The sequence below is a fragment of the Podarcis pityusensis genome (genome assembly GCF_964106645.2).
Source record: "Podarcis pityusensis genome assembly, chromosome: 11".
NCBI lineage: Eukaryota > Metazoa > Chordata > Lepidosauria > Squamata > Lacertidae > Podarcis > Podarcis pityusensis.
In genome coordinates, this window is record NC_138036.1 from 18,698,785 (window position 1) to 18,718,279 (window position 19,495).

At 42.4% G+C, this 19,495-nt stretch overlaps 1 protein-coding gene across 1 annotated transcript in view; it reads right to left on the minus strand.

Annotated features, from left to right (window-relative positions):
• Positions 1–406: 406 nt before the first annotated feature.
• The window catches only part of TTC33 (tetratricopeptide repeat domain 33), a 32,474-nt gene continuing 13,385 nt past the window's right edge, over positions 407–19,495 (minus strand). Inside the window, exons 3-5 of the mRNA XM_080973162.1 lie at positions 10,786–10,867; positions 6,685–6,816; positions 407–2,060 (exon numbers count right to left, since the gene is read on the minus strand). Of these exons, the coding sequence (XP_080829288.1) occupies positions 1,704–2,060; positions 6,685–6,816; positions 10,786–10,867 (571 nt within the window). The 3' untranslated portion in view covers positions 407–1,703. The remainder of the gene's footprint in view (positions 2,061–6,684; positions 6,817–10,785; positions 10,868–19,495) is intronic.

A 19,495-nucleotide genomic window follows, 5' to 3' on the forward strand; every position in this document is an offset into this window, starting at 1 on the left:
TCCGCTGTCCCAGGGCGATTTTAAAATGCCGCCCGCCAGCATTTTAAGATCGCCCGGACAGGGGAGAAGTCCTCCGCTGTCCCGGGGTTTTTTAAAATGCTGGGGGTGGGAAGAAAAGCCCTCGTCCCCCCCCCCCCCCAGCCTTCAGAAGAGGTCGGGGGACAGACTGTCCCCGGACCTGGTCTGAAGGCGGTTTCCCTAGGAACGCATTGATTTTCAATGCATTCCTATGGGAAACCGTGCATCGCAAGACGAAAAACTCGCAAGACGAAGAGACTTGCGGAACGAATTAATTTCGTCTTGCGAGGCACCACTGTATATGAAAAACCTTTCATATGAATCTTATGACAATCAATGGACCTTACAAAAGCAATTTTTTCAACCTGTTATGGACTGATTCAAAAGATTATTAATTCAGGTTTGTGTAACTGAGTTTATTCCAAATTTTGCTGTCAAACAATTTCTCAACAATGGCTTTTTAAAAGAATTTTAAATTAAGCGTGGCTACCAAGATTTCATGGGGTGACCTGAGAAGTGCTACTGTGGTGCAGAGCTCTTTACAAAGAAATTTGGTTTGAGATTACAAGGGAATTTACAGAAAAGAGCACACTTACACATACACCTTATTCAATATACTAGAATTTCATCAAACCTGACCCAACAACTTGGACAAATGGCATGAACGCGAGCGCAAATATTATGGAGGGCATTGCATTTTATCTTGTTTCTTTGCAGATTCTATTTCATTTCATTTTTAAATTGCAGTAGTAAAAACTAGTTGTTTCTACAACCTAGTGCCCAACTTGTTCCACACCCCGGAAACAAGAAGACGAGCAGGGCAATCCAGTTAATGAACATATTTGGGTAGTCATAACTACAATATATGTACTCCAAACTTCTGCTGACCGTTACTTTACAGTGCACTACTTTTTGTGAAGAAACAAGACCTGTTTCTTGGCAGGAAAGGAAGGGAACAATTTGCACCCTGTACTCCTCACGTGTATCCATTCAACTGCAAATAGGGAATTCTTCTGTAACTGGATTTTTTAAAAAAAGAAAAGAATTGAAGCATCTTGTATCAGAAGCAACATCTGATACCATAAACTGCTGCAGTAACAGTGGAATCTGATTAAATCAGATCTTGTCGCCAGAGGCTTTAAGTTGAAACATGTTTGTTTGACATACCACGTAGTGCAGTAAGTTTTTTTCTAAGCATCATTTTGAGGCTTGGCCTCCACCCTTTCCCCTTTCTTTCTTTGTTTTGTGTTCCTGTCCCTTTGGTGCTGCCTCCTTTTCCCTCCTGCTCATGACAGGAATAACAACAAAGTAAGGCAGAGGAGGAAAACCTAACAAGGGGCTGTTTATGGGACCAGGAATGCACATTTTCCCAACTTCCAGCTCAAAACCATCATCTCCATCTCAGGAAACCCAACATGTCCAGGAGAAGCCACCTCTGTCTCCATAGTGCTCTGTCATATTTCCAGGGCACTGCTGTGGCCCTTAGGCCCTTTCTCCCCTACCTTGAGATATCGGTAGCGAGGGGTTCAGGAAGTAAAGTGAAACAACTGCAGCTACTGAAGCTTAACTCGTTGGGGGCAGACGAACTCCAGTGCAAGATGATCCAAAAACAGGCTACAGCATGGGGGAAAGTTGGAAAACAGGATTTCAAAGGCACGGCTGTCAATCAGCAGAGTTGGTGCCCTTTACCGTGCTTTGATAAAAACGGTACCGTCAGGGGTTGTTGTTGCACATTCCTTCTTTTCAGTTACCGTCTCAACCTCCCCGGAAGCAGAGACAATGACAACAGTTTTAGAGGCCAATGTGGCTTTCTCTTTCTCGGCAATGGCTGCACACACCGCTAATATCTCGTCACTTTCAAAATCGTAATCCGGGATTGCTTCCTCTGAAGTCTCTCCCTGAGATGCCGTGCTTTGCGTCCCTGTCTCAGCTTTGGTTGCTTTCTTCTGCTGCTGTAATTTCCTCGCCCAAGACAGGTCTTCATTCCACAGTTCAGAGCTTAGTGGACAGATATGCAAGGCAACCTGGAAACTTCGGATGGCCTGTAATGATGAGCAGGGACACAGCACAGTGAGAATTTGCCCACATGAAACAGACACTCTGGGCTCAAGAGATTAAGTCACATCAATGAGTAAAACACAGGTGATGTTTCATAAATGCCAATAGCAGTCGTTACAGAACCTGATTATTTTCAAATAGTAAGGGTCCACAGAACTGACTGCTGAACTTATGGGATATGGCCAAATCCTTGCCACAAACTCACTGGTGGCTTTGGATAAGTGTACTAATAATTCTTCACATTTATAAAGTGCAATTCCAGTCTTAGGGCTGATGCCCAAGGTCAGCTGCAAATAACGGGAGAGCTGCGAATTCGTGTGAGACTGTGATTCTGAAATCTGCTATCTTCCCAGATCATAGAAGGGAAACCACGACCTGCACTTCTTACCTGTAAAAGCTGAATAAAGCAGCAAGGGTGAATGAAAAATTTAAAAATGCATTACAAAAATAAGCACATCTTGCACATGCATCTGCTTCTTCCAGTTTTAGGGTATAAGCACCAGCTGTTTTAGATACTTCCTTACAATGCAAAATAAAGAAGGCATTGTTTTGCGTGTTGGTACATTGGCATTCAGCAGATTTATACTGTTTGGTGACTCAGAAGCTTCCACACATAGACATTGACAGAAGGTATTTCATTGTACAGGCCTCTGTTAAAGCTATTGGAACTGCTTGTAACAGAGCTTTCCTTCTGCCACTCCAAAGGCAGGAAAACAGAGCCAACTAATTCCTGCCCCAGTTGTCATTGCAACATATGCATTCCATATGGAGATGGATTGGTCCCAGCAGAAAAGAGCTGTGAACCTTGTGACTTCTGTGAAAGAAATGCTGAATCCCAGATAATAACTATGGCATGTTTGTTTTTCGTCTTGATCAACTGCCTTTGGTTTCTAAGGAAGAAAGGAAGAAAAGTGGGCGGCAGGGATTTGCATTTGAAGGCTACTTGCCAGCACTCAAGTTTCTGAACATGCTTGACACGCCAAATGTTTGAAACAGTGTAGCTTAATTATTTCAATGTAGCACCAGTCAACAGCTGTTAGCATCAAGAGGATGCGGAACTGTGAGTAAATATGAAAATATCCGAAGTATTACAAAACAACTCAAGAACGCTTTGATTTCTTTCTTTTTTAAAGTTCCTCAGGGCATAGGTTTGTCACTGTATAACTTGGTCAGTAAAGTACCATTTGCTTTTATGAGGCTATAAATTGTATTACTAAGCACCTTTGTTCTAACAGCACATTCTAGACTAATGCCTGCTATTGGATAAATGGTCATTTCCATAGTCAGATGTAAGTCAGCCAAGGATGCTAAAATGTAACAGGATTAGCATAGCATTAAACAACCTGACTCCCACGAGTCAATTAACCCTAGCCCCTGCCAAAAACATCCTGTAAAAATCTGAATTTCCAGAATGAAGAAACTTTGTTTCAGGGCAATGCCTGAAAGCTAAGATACATCACAGAGAAGGGCTGATTACAAAATCAAAACTGGGCATCATTTTGAGAGAAATCCAGAAATTATATTGATAGGATATCTACAAGAATGAATTAGAAGAGCCAGATGCTTTATTGCAAATTTATCAGCAAAAGCAATCCTTGCCAAAGGTTGAAAATGGAGAGACAAATTTGGTGGGGAGACAAAGTACAGTTGGCTACGTGAATGGTAAAATTGCTATCTGTTCCAGAATTCATTCCTGCCATAATTTAATGGAATTTAGAATCCTTAAAAATAAATGGCCAATTCTCTCTCTCTCACACACACACCACCCGCTTTCAGTTTCAGGAATAATATAGGAAGGGAAAAGCTATATAACATGGCCTGACGCAACATCTGTCTTTGAGCACCCAGGACTCCACTTGGCAATACTAATCCATTGGAAGTCACACTGGTCACCTATTTCATAGGGAGAAAGACGATCTCCTTGCAGCTCTATCTCCCCCTGCTTTCTGCTGAACTATCAACTCACCATTTCCCCAACAGTTCCAAATGTGTGTGACCCGCATGGCTGGGTCAGAGGATGGGCTCCACACAAAGGGCCACACCTCTCTACATGAGAGATACCTCATAGAATGTATTCAATAGGGAGTGTCTTTTGCACAGTGTAAACAGAGCTAGGAAACTTATTACTAAGTGGCTTTGTATGCATCACTTACAACAATATGTATACTTGCATCTGCAACTCAGATTATTTAATGTACTGTTTATTATTATTCGTTTATTATGTTTATATCCCACCTTAGTAAACTATTTCTTCTGCAGGACCCTAAATAACCTGTACAGTGGCTATAGATATATTGGTAAATGGCTCCCTGCAATACAATGGTAATACGGCCAAGCAATTTTTCTGTTCTCTATGTTACTTCGTTGGAGTAATCTCTCATCCCCCAGTATGACTGGTTTTATCATGCTGTCAGATTAGCAAAACTTGACAACATGCACATTTGATCTGAATCATTATTATTTTTACGCACGCACACCCGCACACCCACCTTTCAGAGTTTTCATTTATATTTACAAATACAGAACCACAGAATTGTAGAGCTGGAAGGAACCCTGAGGATCATTCAAGCCCCTGCCATGCAGGAATACGCAACTTGTGACATACAGTGATCAAACTCGCAACCTTAGCATTATCACCACCACACTCCAACCGAGGTATCCAGCTTGCTTATAAATAGTAAGACAGTCCCTTTTGTGCACAGACAACAGATTTTAAGACAATTATGTTTTCCCGCGGTATCTTTGCAACATGTAATGTGCATGTGTAGTTTGGACATCAATCCAGGGCATCGAATTTGACTGTTATGCCTATGTGCCTATTTTCACCTGTGAAATATTGGATGTCATGGGAAATTAAAGGTTTCTGAATCCAGAGACACCAGCTAGGCAAATGGATCAAATTCAAGACTCTGAACCAGCTGCTGGAGATCAGGAGAGCACTGCACTTAAGACTATCAGGCAGGAGCCCCCGGAGGAAACTCCTGGACCAACAGGGGCTGCAGGGCTAGGGTTTAGACCCAAATAGGAACTTTCCCACGCCACCACATGCCTCTTCATCACACTTCACTAGTCCCTGCAGGGCAGAGGACACACTGGGAGGGAGGCTATGGAAAGAAGGAGGATGGTTAGTCTTCAGACCTGAGGGTTGGCCCTTTAAAGGGTGGAGCTCAAATGAGGCAGTGCAGAGAAAGTGGTTTAAAGGGTCTCAGTTTAGTCTCAACCTGAGCTAGTGGCTCACTTGGAGCTATCCATGGTACTGCAACGTTTGACCATCCTTGCCTTGCCTTGCCTCCTCCTTCTCAGTGAGATCCAGTGTGGGACCAGAAAACGATACTTAACATCCAATACAGTGGTGCCCCGCAAGACGAATGCCTCGCAAGACGGAAAACTCGCTAGACGAAAGAGTTTTCCGTTTTGGAGGTGCCTCGCAAAACGAATCTGCTATGGGCTTGCTTCGCAAGACGAAAATGTCTTGCGAGTTCCTGGTTGTTTTTTTCCCTTTCCCCCCTCTTTTTCTAAGTCGCTAAGCCGCTTATCTGCTTATCCGATAAGCTGATAAGCTGATAAAAGCCGCTAAAAGCCGCTAAAAGCCGCTAAAAGCGCTAATCCGCTAATCCGTCAATGGGCTTGCTTCGCAAGACGAAAAAACCGCTAGACGAAGAGACTCCCAGAACGGATTCTTTTCGTCTTGCGAGGCACCACTGTATATATTAATAATGATAATAGTTGGAAATCATAACTTGACTAGGCCTCCCTCATGTTATCATGTTCCAAATTTGCTGCTAGGGAACTGCACGCAAACTGATGTGAAGATGCTATTCAACTTCCTGGTTTATGCTGACTTTTTCTTTTGGCCTACTTTCACACTTCTTCCTTTAGCTCTTCTACAGCAGAGCCAATGCAAATAAAAGGACTGCCTTTACATCTGTTTCTTTCTAACCTGAGTAGCTTTCCCCCAAAACAAAAACACCCAAAAGGGTTCGTCAACGATATTAGTATAAAAATCACAAGATGCTGAAGCTGATCTCTATCTATTCCAAGAACAGGTCTGACGTATTTTGAGAAAGCATTTTTATTTCGGATAATTTCCAAGCTGCTGAAACAAATAAAATTTCCTTTGTTCTGCTTGCCTGACAAATGGCAGAACAAAGAGCATCCATTTCTTCGAATAATGCATAAATTACACTGAAGCAAAGTGCTTCTCTGAAACACAAGGGATATTTTCTTATTACTTTTCAAATAGATGATCAGCAGAGAACTCTGGGATTGTTTTTGGAATTCTCCCATAAAGGCAGCCATAGTCCCAAAAGCTTTTGGCTATTTATAAAAATGAGAAAAATTGCTACATTTCATCAAAAACATCACAAGCCCTCTCCATTGTCGCCCAAGGCTGATTAGTGGAATCATCTATCTATAGTTCTCAAGCCCGTGTGTTTGAAACTTGCTTGCTTTTAAAGTTTTTAATTGTTCTCTTTGGGATATCTGGTATTCTGATCTAAGGAAGTTTAAAGATGATTTCATGCACTGTGAAGGTCGCAGCAAGATATAGCTGTATGTCTGTAAACAATTTGGAATGGAAGATGAGCCTTTCTCCTTTTTTATACTTACCAGTGTGATTTCTCCTAATCCAAGCTGGGCACGTCCCAAAGTTTGCCATGCCTCCCAAGAATGGGGATCTCTTTGGACAGCCATTTCTGCAGCATGCACTGCAGGGAACATTTCATGCAGAGACATCAGCACCTAGTAAGGGGATACACAACAGAACAAACCGTAAACTAACCAATTATATTGCAAAAACGCAAAAAGAGTTCAAAAGGCGAGTATGCAGAGGGCTTGCAATGTAGATGGTTCTGAAGTCAGTTATGAGCTATGTAAAAGGTAAAGGGACCCCTGACCATTAGGTCCAGTCATGGGGTTGCGGCGCTCATCTTGCTTTATTGGCCGAGGGAGCCGGCATACAGCTTCCAGGTCATGTGGCCAGCATGACTAAGCCGCTTCTGGCAAACCAGAGCAGCGCACGGAAACGCCGTTTACCTTCCCGCCGGAGCGGTACCTGTTTATCTACTTGCACTTTGATGTGCTTTCGAACAGCTAGGGTGGCAGGAGCAGGGACCGAGCAATGGGAGCTCACCCCATTGCGGGGATTCAAAACGCCAACCTTCTGATCAGCAAGTCCTAGGCTCTGTGGTTTAACCCACAGCGCCACCCTTATGAGCTAGGTAGTTACCTCCAAAAGAACTGTCACAGAATCCTAGAATTTTAGATTTGGAAGGTACCCCAAGGCTCAACTATCCCAACCCCCTAAAATGCAGGAATCCTGCTCCCAGCCATCCCTGAGTGGGCTTGAACTACCAAGCTTCTGGTTCAGTAAGATGCACTGGCCCACTGCGCCACAGGGAAGAGGGTTGACTCTGAACTGCACTGATTTTTAAAAGCACATAAATGGAGTCACACTTATGCAATTTGCTCTTGTCCTAAATGCTTTCTTAAAAAGCAACACGGTAGTCAGTTTGACGATCCGCTTCGTTAACCAGTTTTGTAAACAACGTAAACCCAAACTCATACCAATACAAATACCAGTTGGGATTCCAATGACCACCACTCACAGAGAACTCTGTATTTAGCCTGAAGAAGGGACTATCAGAATGAACCACCTACCCAGAGTAAATTGGATAAAGCCTGGAGGAAAGAACCAAAAATTATCAGTATATTCAAGATAAGTAACAGATTAACCCTTGCTTTTCTTGCACTGAACACATGGCTGACAGCATATGAATGATTAGTGAAGACTAAAGTGGAATAAAGCAGATATTAAGTGGTTCCCAGGAGTTCAATTTTTTTTTTAAAAAAAGATGATTATACTGTACATCTTAAATATATGCTCAGTTAAAATGAAATTTGAATGTAAGACAACCATATGGAAATCTACATCGCAGTTAACAAAAACAAAGGAGACGGAGGGTCAGCCCCTCAGTCCCCAGCCCTTAAACTGAGTGCAAGTCCTGTTGCCACAACCACCACAACCTTACACATATCTCTCCTGCCTCTAAGTTAGCAACTTGAAAATCAAATGGATACTTGTCTAAGGGCTACTTTTGCCCCTGAGGAAGCTGGTTGCTTACTGCCTATCTTAACGATTTCTCTCAAAATCAAATCCGGAATCTTCAATCAAACTCACTGAGCTTAAGAATGCTGGCCAAAGAAATCTGCATGCTGAGGTCAAGCATGATCACCAGTATTGTACAATACAGTGGAACCTCGCGTTACGTACCGTCCGCCTTACAAATGCTTTGGATAACGAGCTCCACTAACCCGGAAGTAGATGCCTCTACTTGAGAACTTTGCCCCGGGATGCAAGCAAAGTCGCGCACCAGTCGCGCAGCAGTGGGAGGCCCCATTAGCGAAAGCGTGCCTCATGTTAAGAATGGTTTCAGCTTAAGAATGGACCTCCGGAACGAATTAAGTTCGCAACTGGAGGTACCACTGTAGATCATATATAATGTTATGGATGATACCGCGGTCCGAGAATTAGCTAGTCCTCACAAGCATTAGGATTAAGCTCCTGGGTCTACAAGACAACATCCTCTGATTCATCAGGATTGATTGGTTGAACTCATAGTCCTAATTTTAGACAAACTACTCCATTACTCAAGTTCTACAATATGCCCAGCTTTTAAATTTTTGAATATTTAGGATTGTTATCAACATGGACATATAATTTCCATCTCACGCAAAAACACTGTATCTCCCCAGTAATTACCAGACCTTGAGTTCTATCCAATTAAGTCATTTCCCATACCCTCTGGAGCAAATATAGGTGTACAGGGGGAGGAGAGGAACAGGAAATTCAACGAGGGACCACAATGTCCTAATTGGGTTCAACCATTTGTTTCTGGAAAGTTCTGGTCTCATTCAGCAATGAGGAAAGAAGCGAACCCTATCAGATTCACTGTCGCTTTCACTCAGGCTCATTTTGTTTGCTCATCTTGTCCAAAGAGGACTTGCGCAGGAACATTGCACCAGCTGTCAAGTAGAAAAGACTTAACAGAAGCTTCTATTTCATTTGGATGTTTGCAGAGCGTGTGGTAGATCCAAGTCTCTGCCAAGTATTAATTCTTCCCACAAAACATTGGGAAATGGGAACAAATGGGAACAATTGCAGGATACTGCCGGTTGTAAAAACTGGAATGTGGGAAGCTCTTCCCAGGACTTGTTTGTTCATCATCTAGGTCAGAACAATGAGCTCAGAATCAGAGTCCTTCTACATTAAAGCAAAAATTGGAAACCAGCAGCTACAATAAAACTTTCGCCGTCTGCAACAATAATTTTTTTTGCTGATTCTTCACCTTTGCCTTCCGATTATATCTCCCATGAGACAGATGCAGCCTTGGACACAACAATTCTATATTTGATCTTCCGCACACCAAGCAGTCACCTTAATGTTGTCAGTGACAAATAATGCTATTGTGGCATATTGCTTGGGAGAAACAACTCATTCATATTTATCCTGTTGATTCAAAATTCTATTGCTGCTAATGCAGTTGCCAACAGTCTTGTTAAGTCAGGAGCGAGGAACCTATTTCCCCCCAAGATGAGATTGGTAAGTGAGAAGGCAGTGAATACAATAATGTGTGGATGCAGGCACTGAAAATGCACTTCAGTGGGTGTGGAGTTGCACTTGGATATGTGCGCCCTTGGACACAGCTACATGCCTACATGGTTATGGTGAAAGATAGCACAATAAAAGCACTTGCTGCATTACAAATGCTTCATAAATTAAAACTGCAGGCAGGGCAAACAAGTAGGTTAGGATGACACCATCTGGCAGGTTTACTAAAACAGAGCAGGAGCCAAAGCAGTGCAGACACAGAGGCAGCCAGAATGTTTATGGCTGAGCACTGGCTTGATTCAGAAAGTTGATACAGCATCGCCTGAGCAATCGAGATGTGGTCAGACATCAAGAGATGTGGTCAGGGAGTTAAAAAGGGTCTCATGGCTTCCGTTGAGGTGGCTGTGAAAGCGCTCATACATAGATTTAAAGATCTTGGACTCTATGATTTTTCAATGCTGACAGTAAGAGCTGTTCGACAGTGGAATTTGCTGCCAAGGAGTGTGGTGGAGTCTCCTTCTTTGGAGGTCTTTAAGCAGAGGCTTGACAACCATATGTCAGGAGTGCTCTGATGGTGTTTCCTGCTTGGCAGGGGGTTGGACTCGATGGCCCTTGTGGTCTCTTCCAACTCTATGATTCTATGATTCTACCAGCTATTAATTGAAGAAGCTGCCTGTGTACTCAGGGATCTATTCCAAGTTTGTGAGTAGTGAGAGGAGTCATTTGTAGATAAAACAGCCATGCAAATAAGGTAGGAAGAGGCAGCTCAGGGCCATCATATTCTGATGAACTACTGTCCCCTCGCCCCACCATCCCCTCTAAGCACAGAAACCAACTGCCTGCCGCTACCATGTGCCATGCGTCCAGCTAGCTCCTAAGGGAAACATTGGCAGCATACCAGTCCCTGTCACCCTCTTGCCCTACACACACTATGGGTAGAGAGGGTGCTGCATGTGCAATTAACCCAGAAAAACGCATACAGACTTATTCGGACTACTTTTAAAAGTCTATCTGCTCTGTGTTTTACTTGCATCACGGCCTATGGTCAGAAAAAATAAATTCACAAATTCTTACTCCGCTGAGGCTCTGCCATGCATTACCTGTGATTTCATCTCATAGAGGGTAGCATCTTCTGGAGTTAACTGAAGTGCTTCATCCCACTTCTGAATAGCCTCCCGGTACCTGCAAGTTGTTAAAACAATAGTTCATTCTTACTAGATTTATGGGTGTTTCAAAGGCCGGTATTCTTACCTTTTCATTAAGGGACCAACATTGCTTTGACTAGATATTCATTCCAAACATCTCACAAATATAAATTAATGTTCCATCCCACCACCCCATGAAACACAGGGGGTAAAAAAAGAAAAAGACAGCACAATTGCAATTTCTTATTGTGTATTTCGCCAAACATGGTTTAGTATGCATTTGAGCAGATGCACATAATTGGTGGGAATAAAGTAGGCCTCCGCATGTAACCTCTCAGCCAAATCTGGAGCCTACTCTACATGTTTTAGCCATTCCTGGGGTCAATGCAATAGCAAGTTCTCCTATGTCCGTTGCAGAAAATAACAGACTGTTCCCCTGCTCGTGTGTATGCACAGAACCCCCGTGCAACTATGCTTGTGTCTTCCTTTCAACTGAAGCAACTAGTTCATGTGTGAAAATCTGAACCTGTGGAGATATACATATGATAAAGTGCACAGAGAAGCCCTGATGGATGAATAAAACTTTCTTTTGGACCTTGGAAACCCCATCCTCAGAAGGGGCAGCAGAATCTAGATGACTATGTCTGAGGGAAATACGTACTAGAGAAAAAAAGTGAGCGATCATTTAACTACATTTTGTTAGCTTCAAGCTGTCATCATAGAATCACAGAACTGTAGAGTTGGGAGAGAACTCCGAGAGTCATCGAGTCCAACCCCCTGCAATGCAGGAATCTCAACTAAAGCATCCGTGACAAATCGCCATCAAAGCTCTGCTTAAAAATGTCCAAGGAGAGTCTACCACCTTCCGAGGGAGTCTGTCCCACTGTCAAGCAGCTCTTACTGCCAGAAAGTTCTTCCTGATGTTTAGTCAGAATGGTGAAACAAGATTTTGATGAGGTCGTTCTTTCTGAAACTTGGCAACGAAAGTGTGCTAGTGTGGTACTCCACCACCTTTAAAATTATGAAGGCATCCTATACAACTTTTTGCTGTAGCAACTGTATAAATAAAAACTAATTTATAGCCCATCTTAACATTCCACAAGTGCTGTTTACTTTAAATGGAAGGAAAAACCTTACAAAATGAATAATTATACAGTTTCATGAGAAGTATACAATGCATTATAAAGTGAGTTTTCTATTTTGAAAATGGGGTGTTTTTTTTTACAGAATTGTACAACTTTTACATTTTTTATTAACAGCTGCCTCACAATCATATCTCACATTCAAATGTAAAACATGCAATTATTATTTTTAAAGAAAGAAAAAACCACAGGAAAAACAGATATTCTTTTTTTTTTTTTTTAAGGACAGAACACGTAGAGAACTTTTTTCAAAAAATAATATTTATTGCTTTTAAAAGTTACAAAAAAGTAGAAAAAAGAGAGAAAAAACAAAAAAGAAAAAAGAAAGAGAAAAACAATACAATATATAAACAATACAAACCCACCCTAAACCCATTGAACTAAACACATGAACAAAGCAAGACAAAAACAATTTAAAAACATCCCTCCTTTTCCATACTCTGTCCTTCATTCCCTTGTTTCTTCGACTTCCTCACACCTCCCTTCTTGTATCCCGCTTCTAGTACTTGTTTCAGCAAATCCTTTCCATCTTTCTCTATTTTCTGTCATATTATAAATAACATATTCTTTAACCTTATTTCCCATTAACGGTTGATTATTTATATACACCTAACTTCTTATAGCATTTCTGCTAGATCCATAAAATATCATTCCACCATTTTTCTGACAGTCATTACTTTAACAAAATTTCTAAATAAACACTTTAAATTTTCCATTAATCTTCCACTATCTCCTCTCCCTGGCTTCGGATTCTGCCAGTCCTTTCCGTCAGTTCCATATAATCCATCAACCTGGTGCCCTTATATCCGAGGCTCTTAAATCTCTTCCAAGTCCCTTCTGCAGGTCTTCTTCATATTCTTTGATGCTCAGGAGCAAATCTCGGGAAAACTCCAGCCTAGCAGTACTTTTGTTCCTTCTGGACAATTCAGCCAAATTTCCGAAGTTAAAAGTAAAGTCCATAGAGTGTTTCAGAACGTCTTTCAGGATTCCTCCAATTCTAGCGACCCCCAAAACTTCAAGCTCCTCCAAGCCCAGGTCCATGTCCCAAAAGTCAGTCAATCCCTGGATAGACGGTTCTTTCCAACCTTCCTTCTTCAATCCAAGCCGGGATCCTAGCCTCAAAATTTGACTTTTGCTAGATTCAGTCATGAAAGACCTCAATTTATAATCCTCAATCTGCTTCTGAGAAATTAAGGATCCCGCTTGTACTACTTTTGGTTTCACATCATCAGCTTTCTCCTTTTTCTCCACCATTTTCACATCATCAGCTTTCTCCTTTTCCTCCACCATTTGTCCAACCAAGGTATGTTCCTGTACCAAATCCTGAGTTTTTTTCTGTATTGACACTCACCTTTTGATTCAAATTAATCACGTTCTGTTCCAAGTTGTCAATTTTAGAGATCATGTCACCTGTCTTTTTATGTAGCTGTTCCAGCGAATAGTTTATCTTGTATAATACAGTCACAATGGCTTCTCCTATCAACATTTTGAGTGATCCAAGGTCAGACTCCAATTTTCAGAATCTTATCTTGCAGCTGGAGCTCTCCCTGTTGCACTCCTGTAACCGTTTCACATGCTCCCTCTAGAGGGAAACAGTCTCCGTTTGTATCAATTCTTTCAAGCACGACTCAAGCAAGTAACAATAGTTTCAATTTTCGGTTACTTTTTCCTCCATTTTTAAACGCAGAAGAGGACAATGGAAATAGTGACTTTCTTATTTTAGCTAGCTGTCAAATCCGTTCTGTCAATAAACATTCCCCAAACGTCATCTGGCAGCCCTTTTCCAGGTTCAGAGCAGTGGCAATTTAATTTTGACTCTCTTCTGCAGGCACACTAAATCCAAAACTTCCCCTCTCTCCTCCTGCTTCCAAGAGGGGTTATGTATTTTTGTCTGGTGGGAATTGTCCAATTGTCCACAGGAAAAAGTCAGTGCTCTCCGGCAACAGCAATGCGGCTTCACTCCGTGAAAGAAGCGGTTGATTCAAAGCACCGCGCCGCTCACCCCACGTCGCTCCGGATCCCCAAAACAGGGTTTCCCCGCGAGTAGGGGAGGCGCAAAGGTGCCAGCCGAATCCCAGGTTCACAGGCTTCTCCCGCCTGTGATTTCTATGGGTCTCCGCCTTCACCGTGGCGGTCAGACCCTGCTTTTCACGGAGCAAATTCCTCCCGATCGGAGGAATTCAGCCATTGCCGGATGCGCCTCCCCGGAAGTCCAGAACACGTAGAGAACTGAATGTTGGACGTGCTACTGAAAATATCTGGAGAACAAACAAACACCACAAGGCTGCAAAATTGTCAGGGCAATGGCTGATTAAAACCATGACTTTTGAGCTGTAATAAAAGTTAAACTCTTTGGGGGCTTATATAGTCAGCAAAATGAATGAAAAAATGCAGGCCATAATCCATGCCAAGCAAGAAGACAACATATTTTCCCATGAATAGGGAAAAAAAAATTTGCATACACTTTTTAACAAGGACAAATTCAGCACAATGAATGAAGTGCTGCTCTTCCAGGTCAGAATCTGAAACTTTTGGATCTAGAGGCTACTACAGAGGCCTCAAACATTTTGCCAACACAAATGATGTGGAACCTAGGGCTGTGAAAGGAATTTGACACAGCATCTCCTCCTTTCCCTGCTGCCTCCCAATCATATGATAAAAATAGGGTTTTGAAAACCCTTGGCGCCTCAGCGAGACACCGAGTTCTGCCCAACATTGGAGGGGCTCATCGCATGTGCATGACATCACACATGTGATATCATGAGTGTTGGGAGGAGGCCTGCTGCCCTGAAGATTGGGGGGGGGGGGCTCAGGCCTGTCCCCACATATTTTCCAATTCCAAAGCATATCAAACAATGCGAAAAATAAAAATAAAAAATTCGCATGCCACCATTGAGAGATGTGTATGAGAAAGACTGGCATGGAAAAGTAAGGAAAGGTTTAAGCTGTCTTTTCTAACCCTAAATTTCAAGCATGGTTCACCCATAATGGGACAAACATGCCTAATGGTGCATACAACTATTTTGCTGCATATGCACACACTGACTCTTCACATCTCAGCCATTATGTAGAACTGGCAGAGGGGTTTGTGAGATCTACATCATTCCCCAAATTGTTACTTAGAGGAAGAGGGTGATGGGAGAGGACTGGTTTATTTGCTGATGATACTACAATGGGCTTTAAATCTATAATACAATAGCATTTTCCCTTATGCTTGTTCCCGGGGTGTTAAGGCACACTTTACCAAGAAAAGTTGGCGGGTTCGCTTTATTTCTGCTTTCTAATGGAACATCTCCTGATCACAATGGTGGAAAAGTTCAGTGAAAAGACCCTTTAGGTTCCACAATACAGTCGTACCTCATGTTACGTCCGCTTCATGTTACGTTCTTTCAGGTTACGTCCCGCAGCAACCCGGAAGTACCGGAAAGGGTTACTTCTGGGTTTTGCTGCTCGCCCATGCGCAGAAACGCAAAATGACGTCACACGGGTGCGCAGAAGCAGCGAATCGCAACCCGCACATGCGCAGATGTGCCACGGCGGGTTGCGCTCTTTTCGTGTTGCGAATGGGCCTCCGGAATGGATCCCGTTCGCAACCAGAGGTACCAATGTACCATCTCCATGCCTTTGTAACATTACCATCTGCTCACTACCAGATCCAGAAATCACCACATGGCAGCAGAGAAATGCAAGTGGGTTATGTCTCCATTTTGTTGCTTAAGATCAAGGAAACAGGCCGAGGGACCTCACACATACACAAGGAGAAATTGTGCGACCAAAGCGAACCTCAGGCCAACACTGTTTCTAGCCCCACATGAAAAGAGAAGGTAGCAAGGGGGGAACTGTGCCAGTTATCTCCTGCTATCTATGGAATCAACTCAAGTCATCTTTGGAGTACTGCTGCTTCCCAGGCCACAAAGATAATATCAGAAGCCAAAGGACGCATGAAGCTCCTCTCCATGCCAGCCTCATCTCATCCAGAAACAGGAGCAAGGAACCACAGGTCCTTCCATCTGAACTGAGTTTTTTAATGTTACCTCTGTGATGTGCACTGATGAATTCAGACTCCTTTGCAAGGAAGTAGTATGAGAAGGTTATGAAAAGGGCATTAATTGGCTCTGCTCTTACATAAAAGGAAACATTAAATAACATTTCCTTGTGAATAAGAACCAATTACCACCTCTATCACCAAGCTGGAAAATTAGAAGCCTGAAAAACTCTCTCTAAAGGCCACACGCACAAAAAACCCCAGCAACTTGTCCATTAAGATTTGTGGATGCATGAAAACATAGCTTTGCTGGATCCAGTCACAGGCCCAGCTAGTCTAGCAGTTTGTTCTCACAGCAGCCAACCATATGCTTGTCGGAAGGCCACAAGCAGGACACAAGAACAACACTCTCCCACTCATGATCCCCAGCTACTGGTATTTAGAGGCATACTGTGTTTGACATAGTGTTATAAACTCAGATATATAGGCGTCAAATGGCTCCTTTAACCAGGATTGTAGTCAACTAAACAGAATGTCTAGTTGCCATTTTTGGACTAGATGGCTCGAAAGCTGTATTTTTCAATAAATTTTTTGGTTCCTGAAATTCATTCTGACTGTGCAGATAAAATATAACAGATAGAATTATACAGGATGTGTTGCACCTTCAGGCATGCACCTCTGGATGGTAGAGATGTCAAGTGTCATCCTGGCGCCCGGGTATCTTCACTTGGTCACAAGCCTTGCACCTGGTGAATTTCAAATGCTGGTCTGGTACAAGAAACAGTGAGATGCCATCACAACTGATAGTCATGGATGGATGACAAAGAACATAGCAAAAGCAACTCCCACTTGTTCTCAGCTCACCAGATAACCCAAATCTTGAAAAACCAAGGCAGACTGCAGTTCTGAAACATACTCAGACCTATTGTTGGAAAATGTTTGAGGGAATTTGGAGCCTTCAGTGAATGCATCAGCATTCATGGTGGAAAACTGCCAACAGCAAGCAGACTAAAAAACACAGATCAGACAGCATTTTTGCTAAATTTTAAGATACACAATGTTAATCTTCTTTCTTTAAAGTAAGGTAGCAGATAAACAGACATCTCTGGAGACTATATCTGGAATGCCTGAAGTTCTCGTGCTTACAAATATACAGGCAATCTACTTAACTCCAGCGGCGTCAAACATTTCAAACCATTTACACATAATTCCATGGACCTAATATTGCAGTAAGAATCCCATGAGCGCACACTGGACTACATATTATGTTTTAGTCAGTTATATTGATGTAGCTGATATATTACCTTATATAATTATGATTCATCTACATAACACTTTATGTTTATAGCAACAGCTTTGATAAACATAACAATGATCTCTGATATATTCACTTGGTGGGAGGGGGGGTGAAACACACTCCAAGTAGACTTTAAAAATCATAGTTGCCTGGTAGTCTTTGGTACTGCTGGAATTTTAAAGATTTCTTTCAAACCACTTTGAATGTTTTGTTTTTATGCCACTTTTTTATTACAAAGAACTTCTAAAGTAAACTAAAATAAAGTAGACCAAATATCTAAAATATTATGCTATGACAGTGGTACCTTGGGTTACATACGCTTCAGGTTACATACGCTTCAGGTTACAGACTCCGCTAACCCAGAAATAGTGCTTCAGGTTAAGAACTTTGCTCCAGGATGAGAACAGAAATCGTGCAGTGGCGGCGCAGCGGCAGCAGGAGGCCCTATTAGCTAAAGTGGTGCTTCAGGTTAAGAACAGTTTCAGGTTAAGAACGGACCTTCGGAATGAATTAAGTATGTAACCAGAGGTACCACTGTATCACTAAGAACTGAAAACATTTCTTTCACTCTTCCAAAGTTCAGGCTTTGGTGAGCCTTAAGATGTTGGGAGCCACTGTAGGCACAAAGCTTTGCTTTATTTACTTAGAAAATTTGTAACCTGCTTTTGTTTTCCAAATTGAAACTGCCAAGTTACAAAACAATAAAAGTAAAATAACAGTAGTAGAGCAACAAAACAGCAAAAATCCAGCAGAAAAAAGAGATACACTCCCCGTTTCAGACATTTAGTATACCTGCTTTGAACACCTGGTCTGATGCACCTCAGATGGGAGGAAACTCCATAGGCACAACAGCCCCCTCTGAGAGAACTCAAACAACTGTAGATGGCGAACTTGGCTCGGTACCACATTGTTAAGAAGTTGGCCAGTCATAGTGCCCTGTCTCCCGCCCCCAAATACACATAAAAGCTCTTGTAAGTAAAAAAGAGATCTTTATGCAGGCAAATAACGGTATAGGCTCAGCAACAGGCACAAGGCTCAGGAGCCATGCTTCAGGAGTTCAGGAGCAGGGCAAGAAGTTCAGAACTGGACAGAGACAACGAAGCTGTCCCAATAAGTTTCCCATGCCCCACCCACCAAGGTGTGGTGCACTCGCTCGCCTTGTGGGAATGTTGGAATAACAAATCCATGTTCCTTCACGTAGTCTGCCCCATCTGCAAAGGTGGCAGCTGATTCTAGGTGACAAGACTGCACCCCCTTGTTTGGGCTCCTGTTCAATTATTGACACCTCCGGTTCCTCCCTGCCCCCCATAGCTGCTTCAAACCTTTACCAGTTTCCACTGGGCTCTCTGCTACACCCATAGGAAAGTTGGGGGGAGGAGCCAGTAAGGCTCCAACTATTCAGGCCCCGCCTTCTGTTTTTTGCCCCTCTTCCTCTTTCGAGTCTGCAAATCCAAAGCCAATCCTGACAGCACTGCAGGGCTTGTGTCAACAGCATCCAAAGGAAGTAGCTTGCCCTGTGCCGCTTGTTAAAGGGAACTATTGTTTTTCTGTTTCAAACTAGTGCTGCTATATTTCTATCTGACAAAGAAACTGCAGTATAATCACCATGTACAATACTCTCATGTATAGGCACACAATAAATTAATGAAAAGCCAGGTCAAAGAACATTGTGTGAAGTTTATCACTCTTAAACTCGTCATAGTATCTGCTATCCGATAAGAATATCCTGGTACAACCTTCCCAGGTCGATAAGAAGAGCAATATTATTTCCATACAAGTCAAATTTACTCTCAAAACATTTATAAACAAGGAGATATCAGGAGACATCAAATTGCAGATGTCTGACCTGACAATGTCTGTGGGTGGTGGGGGCGGAGAATGAGGTTTCCTGGCAAAACCAGACCAAGACATTCATAGTTAGCATGTCAAAGGTTGAAAGAAAACAGGATAAAAGACCCCCCTGAAAAGGAAGCTGTTTTCTTCCTTTTATCTCTCACAAATGAGAGGTTCGCCTTTTTGTTACTCATTTCTTTTTTTAAAAGGACCTCTGAGAATGATCTAGCCAGATTTCCTTCTATAAAACACAGAGACACTGCAGGACTTGGAGAAAAGATTTTTTTACTGAAGGGGCTTATCTTTTTAATTGGCCATTGATTATATACATCAGTGAATGAATGGCCTGTGGCCACATCGCAAAAACCAAACACCAGCAAAAAAATGGTTCCAAAAGTGACAGGACGT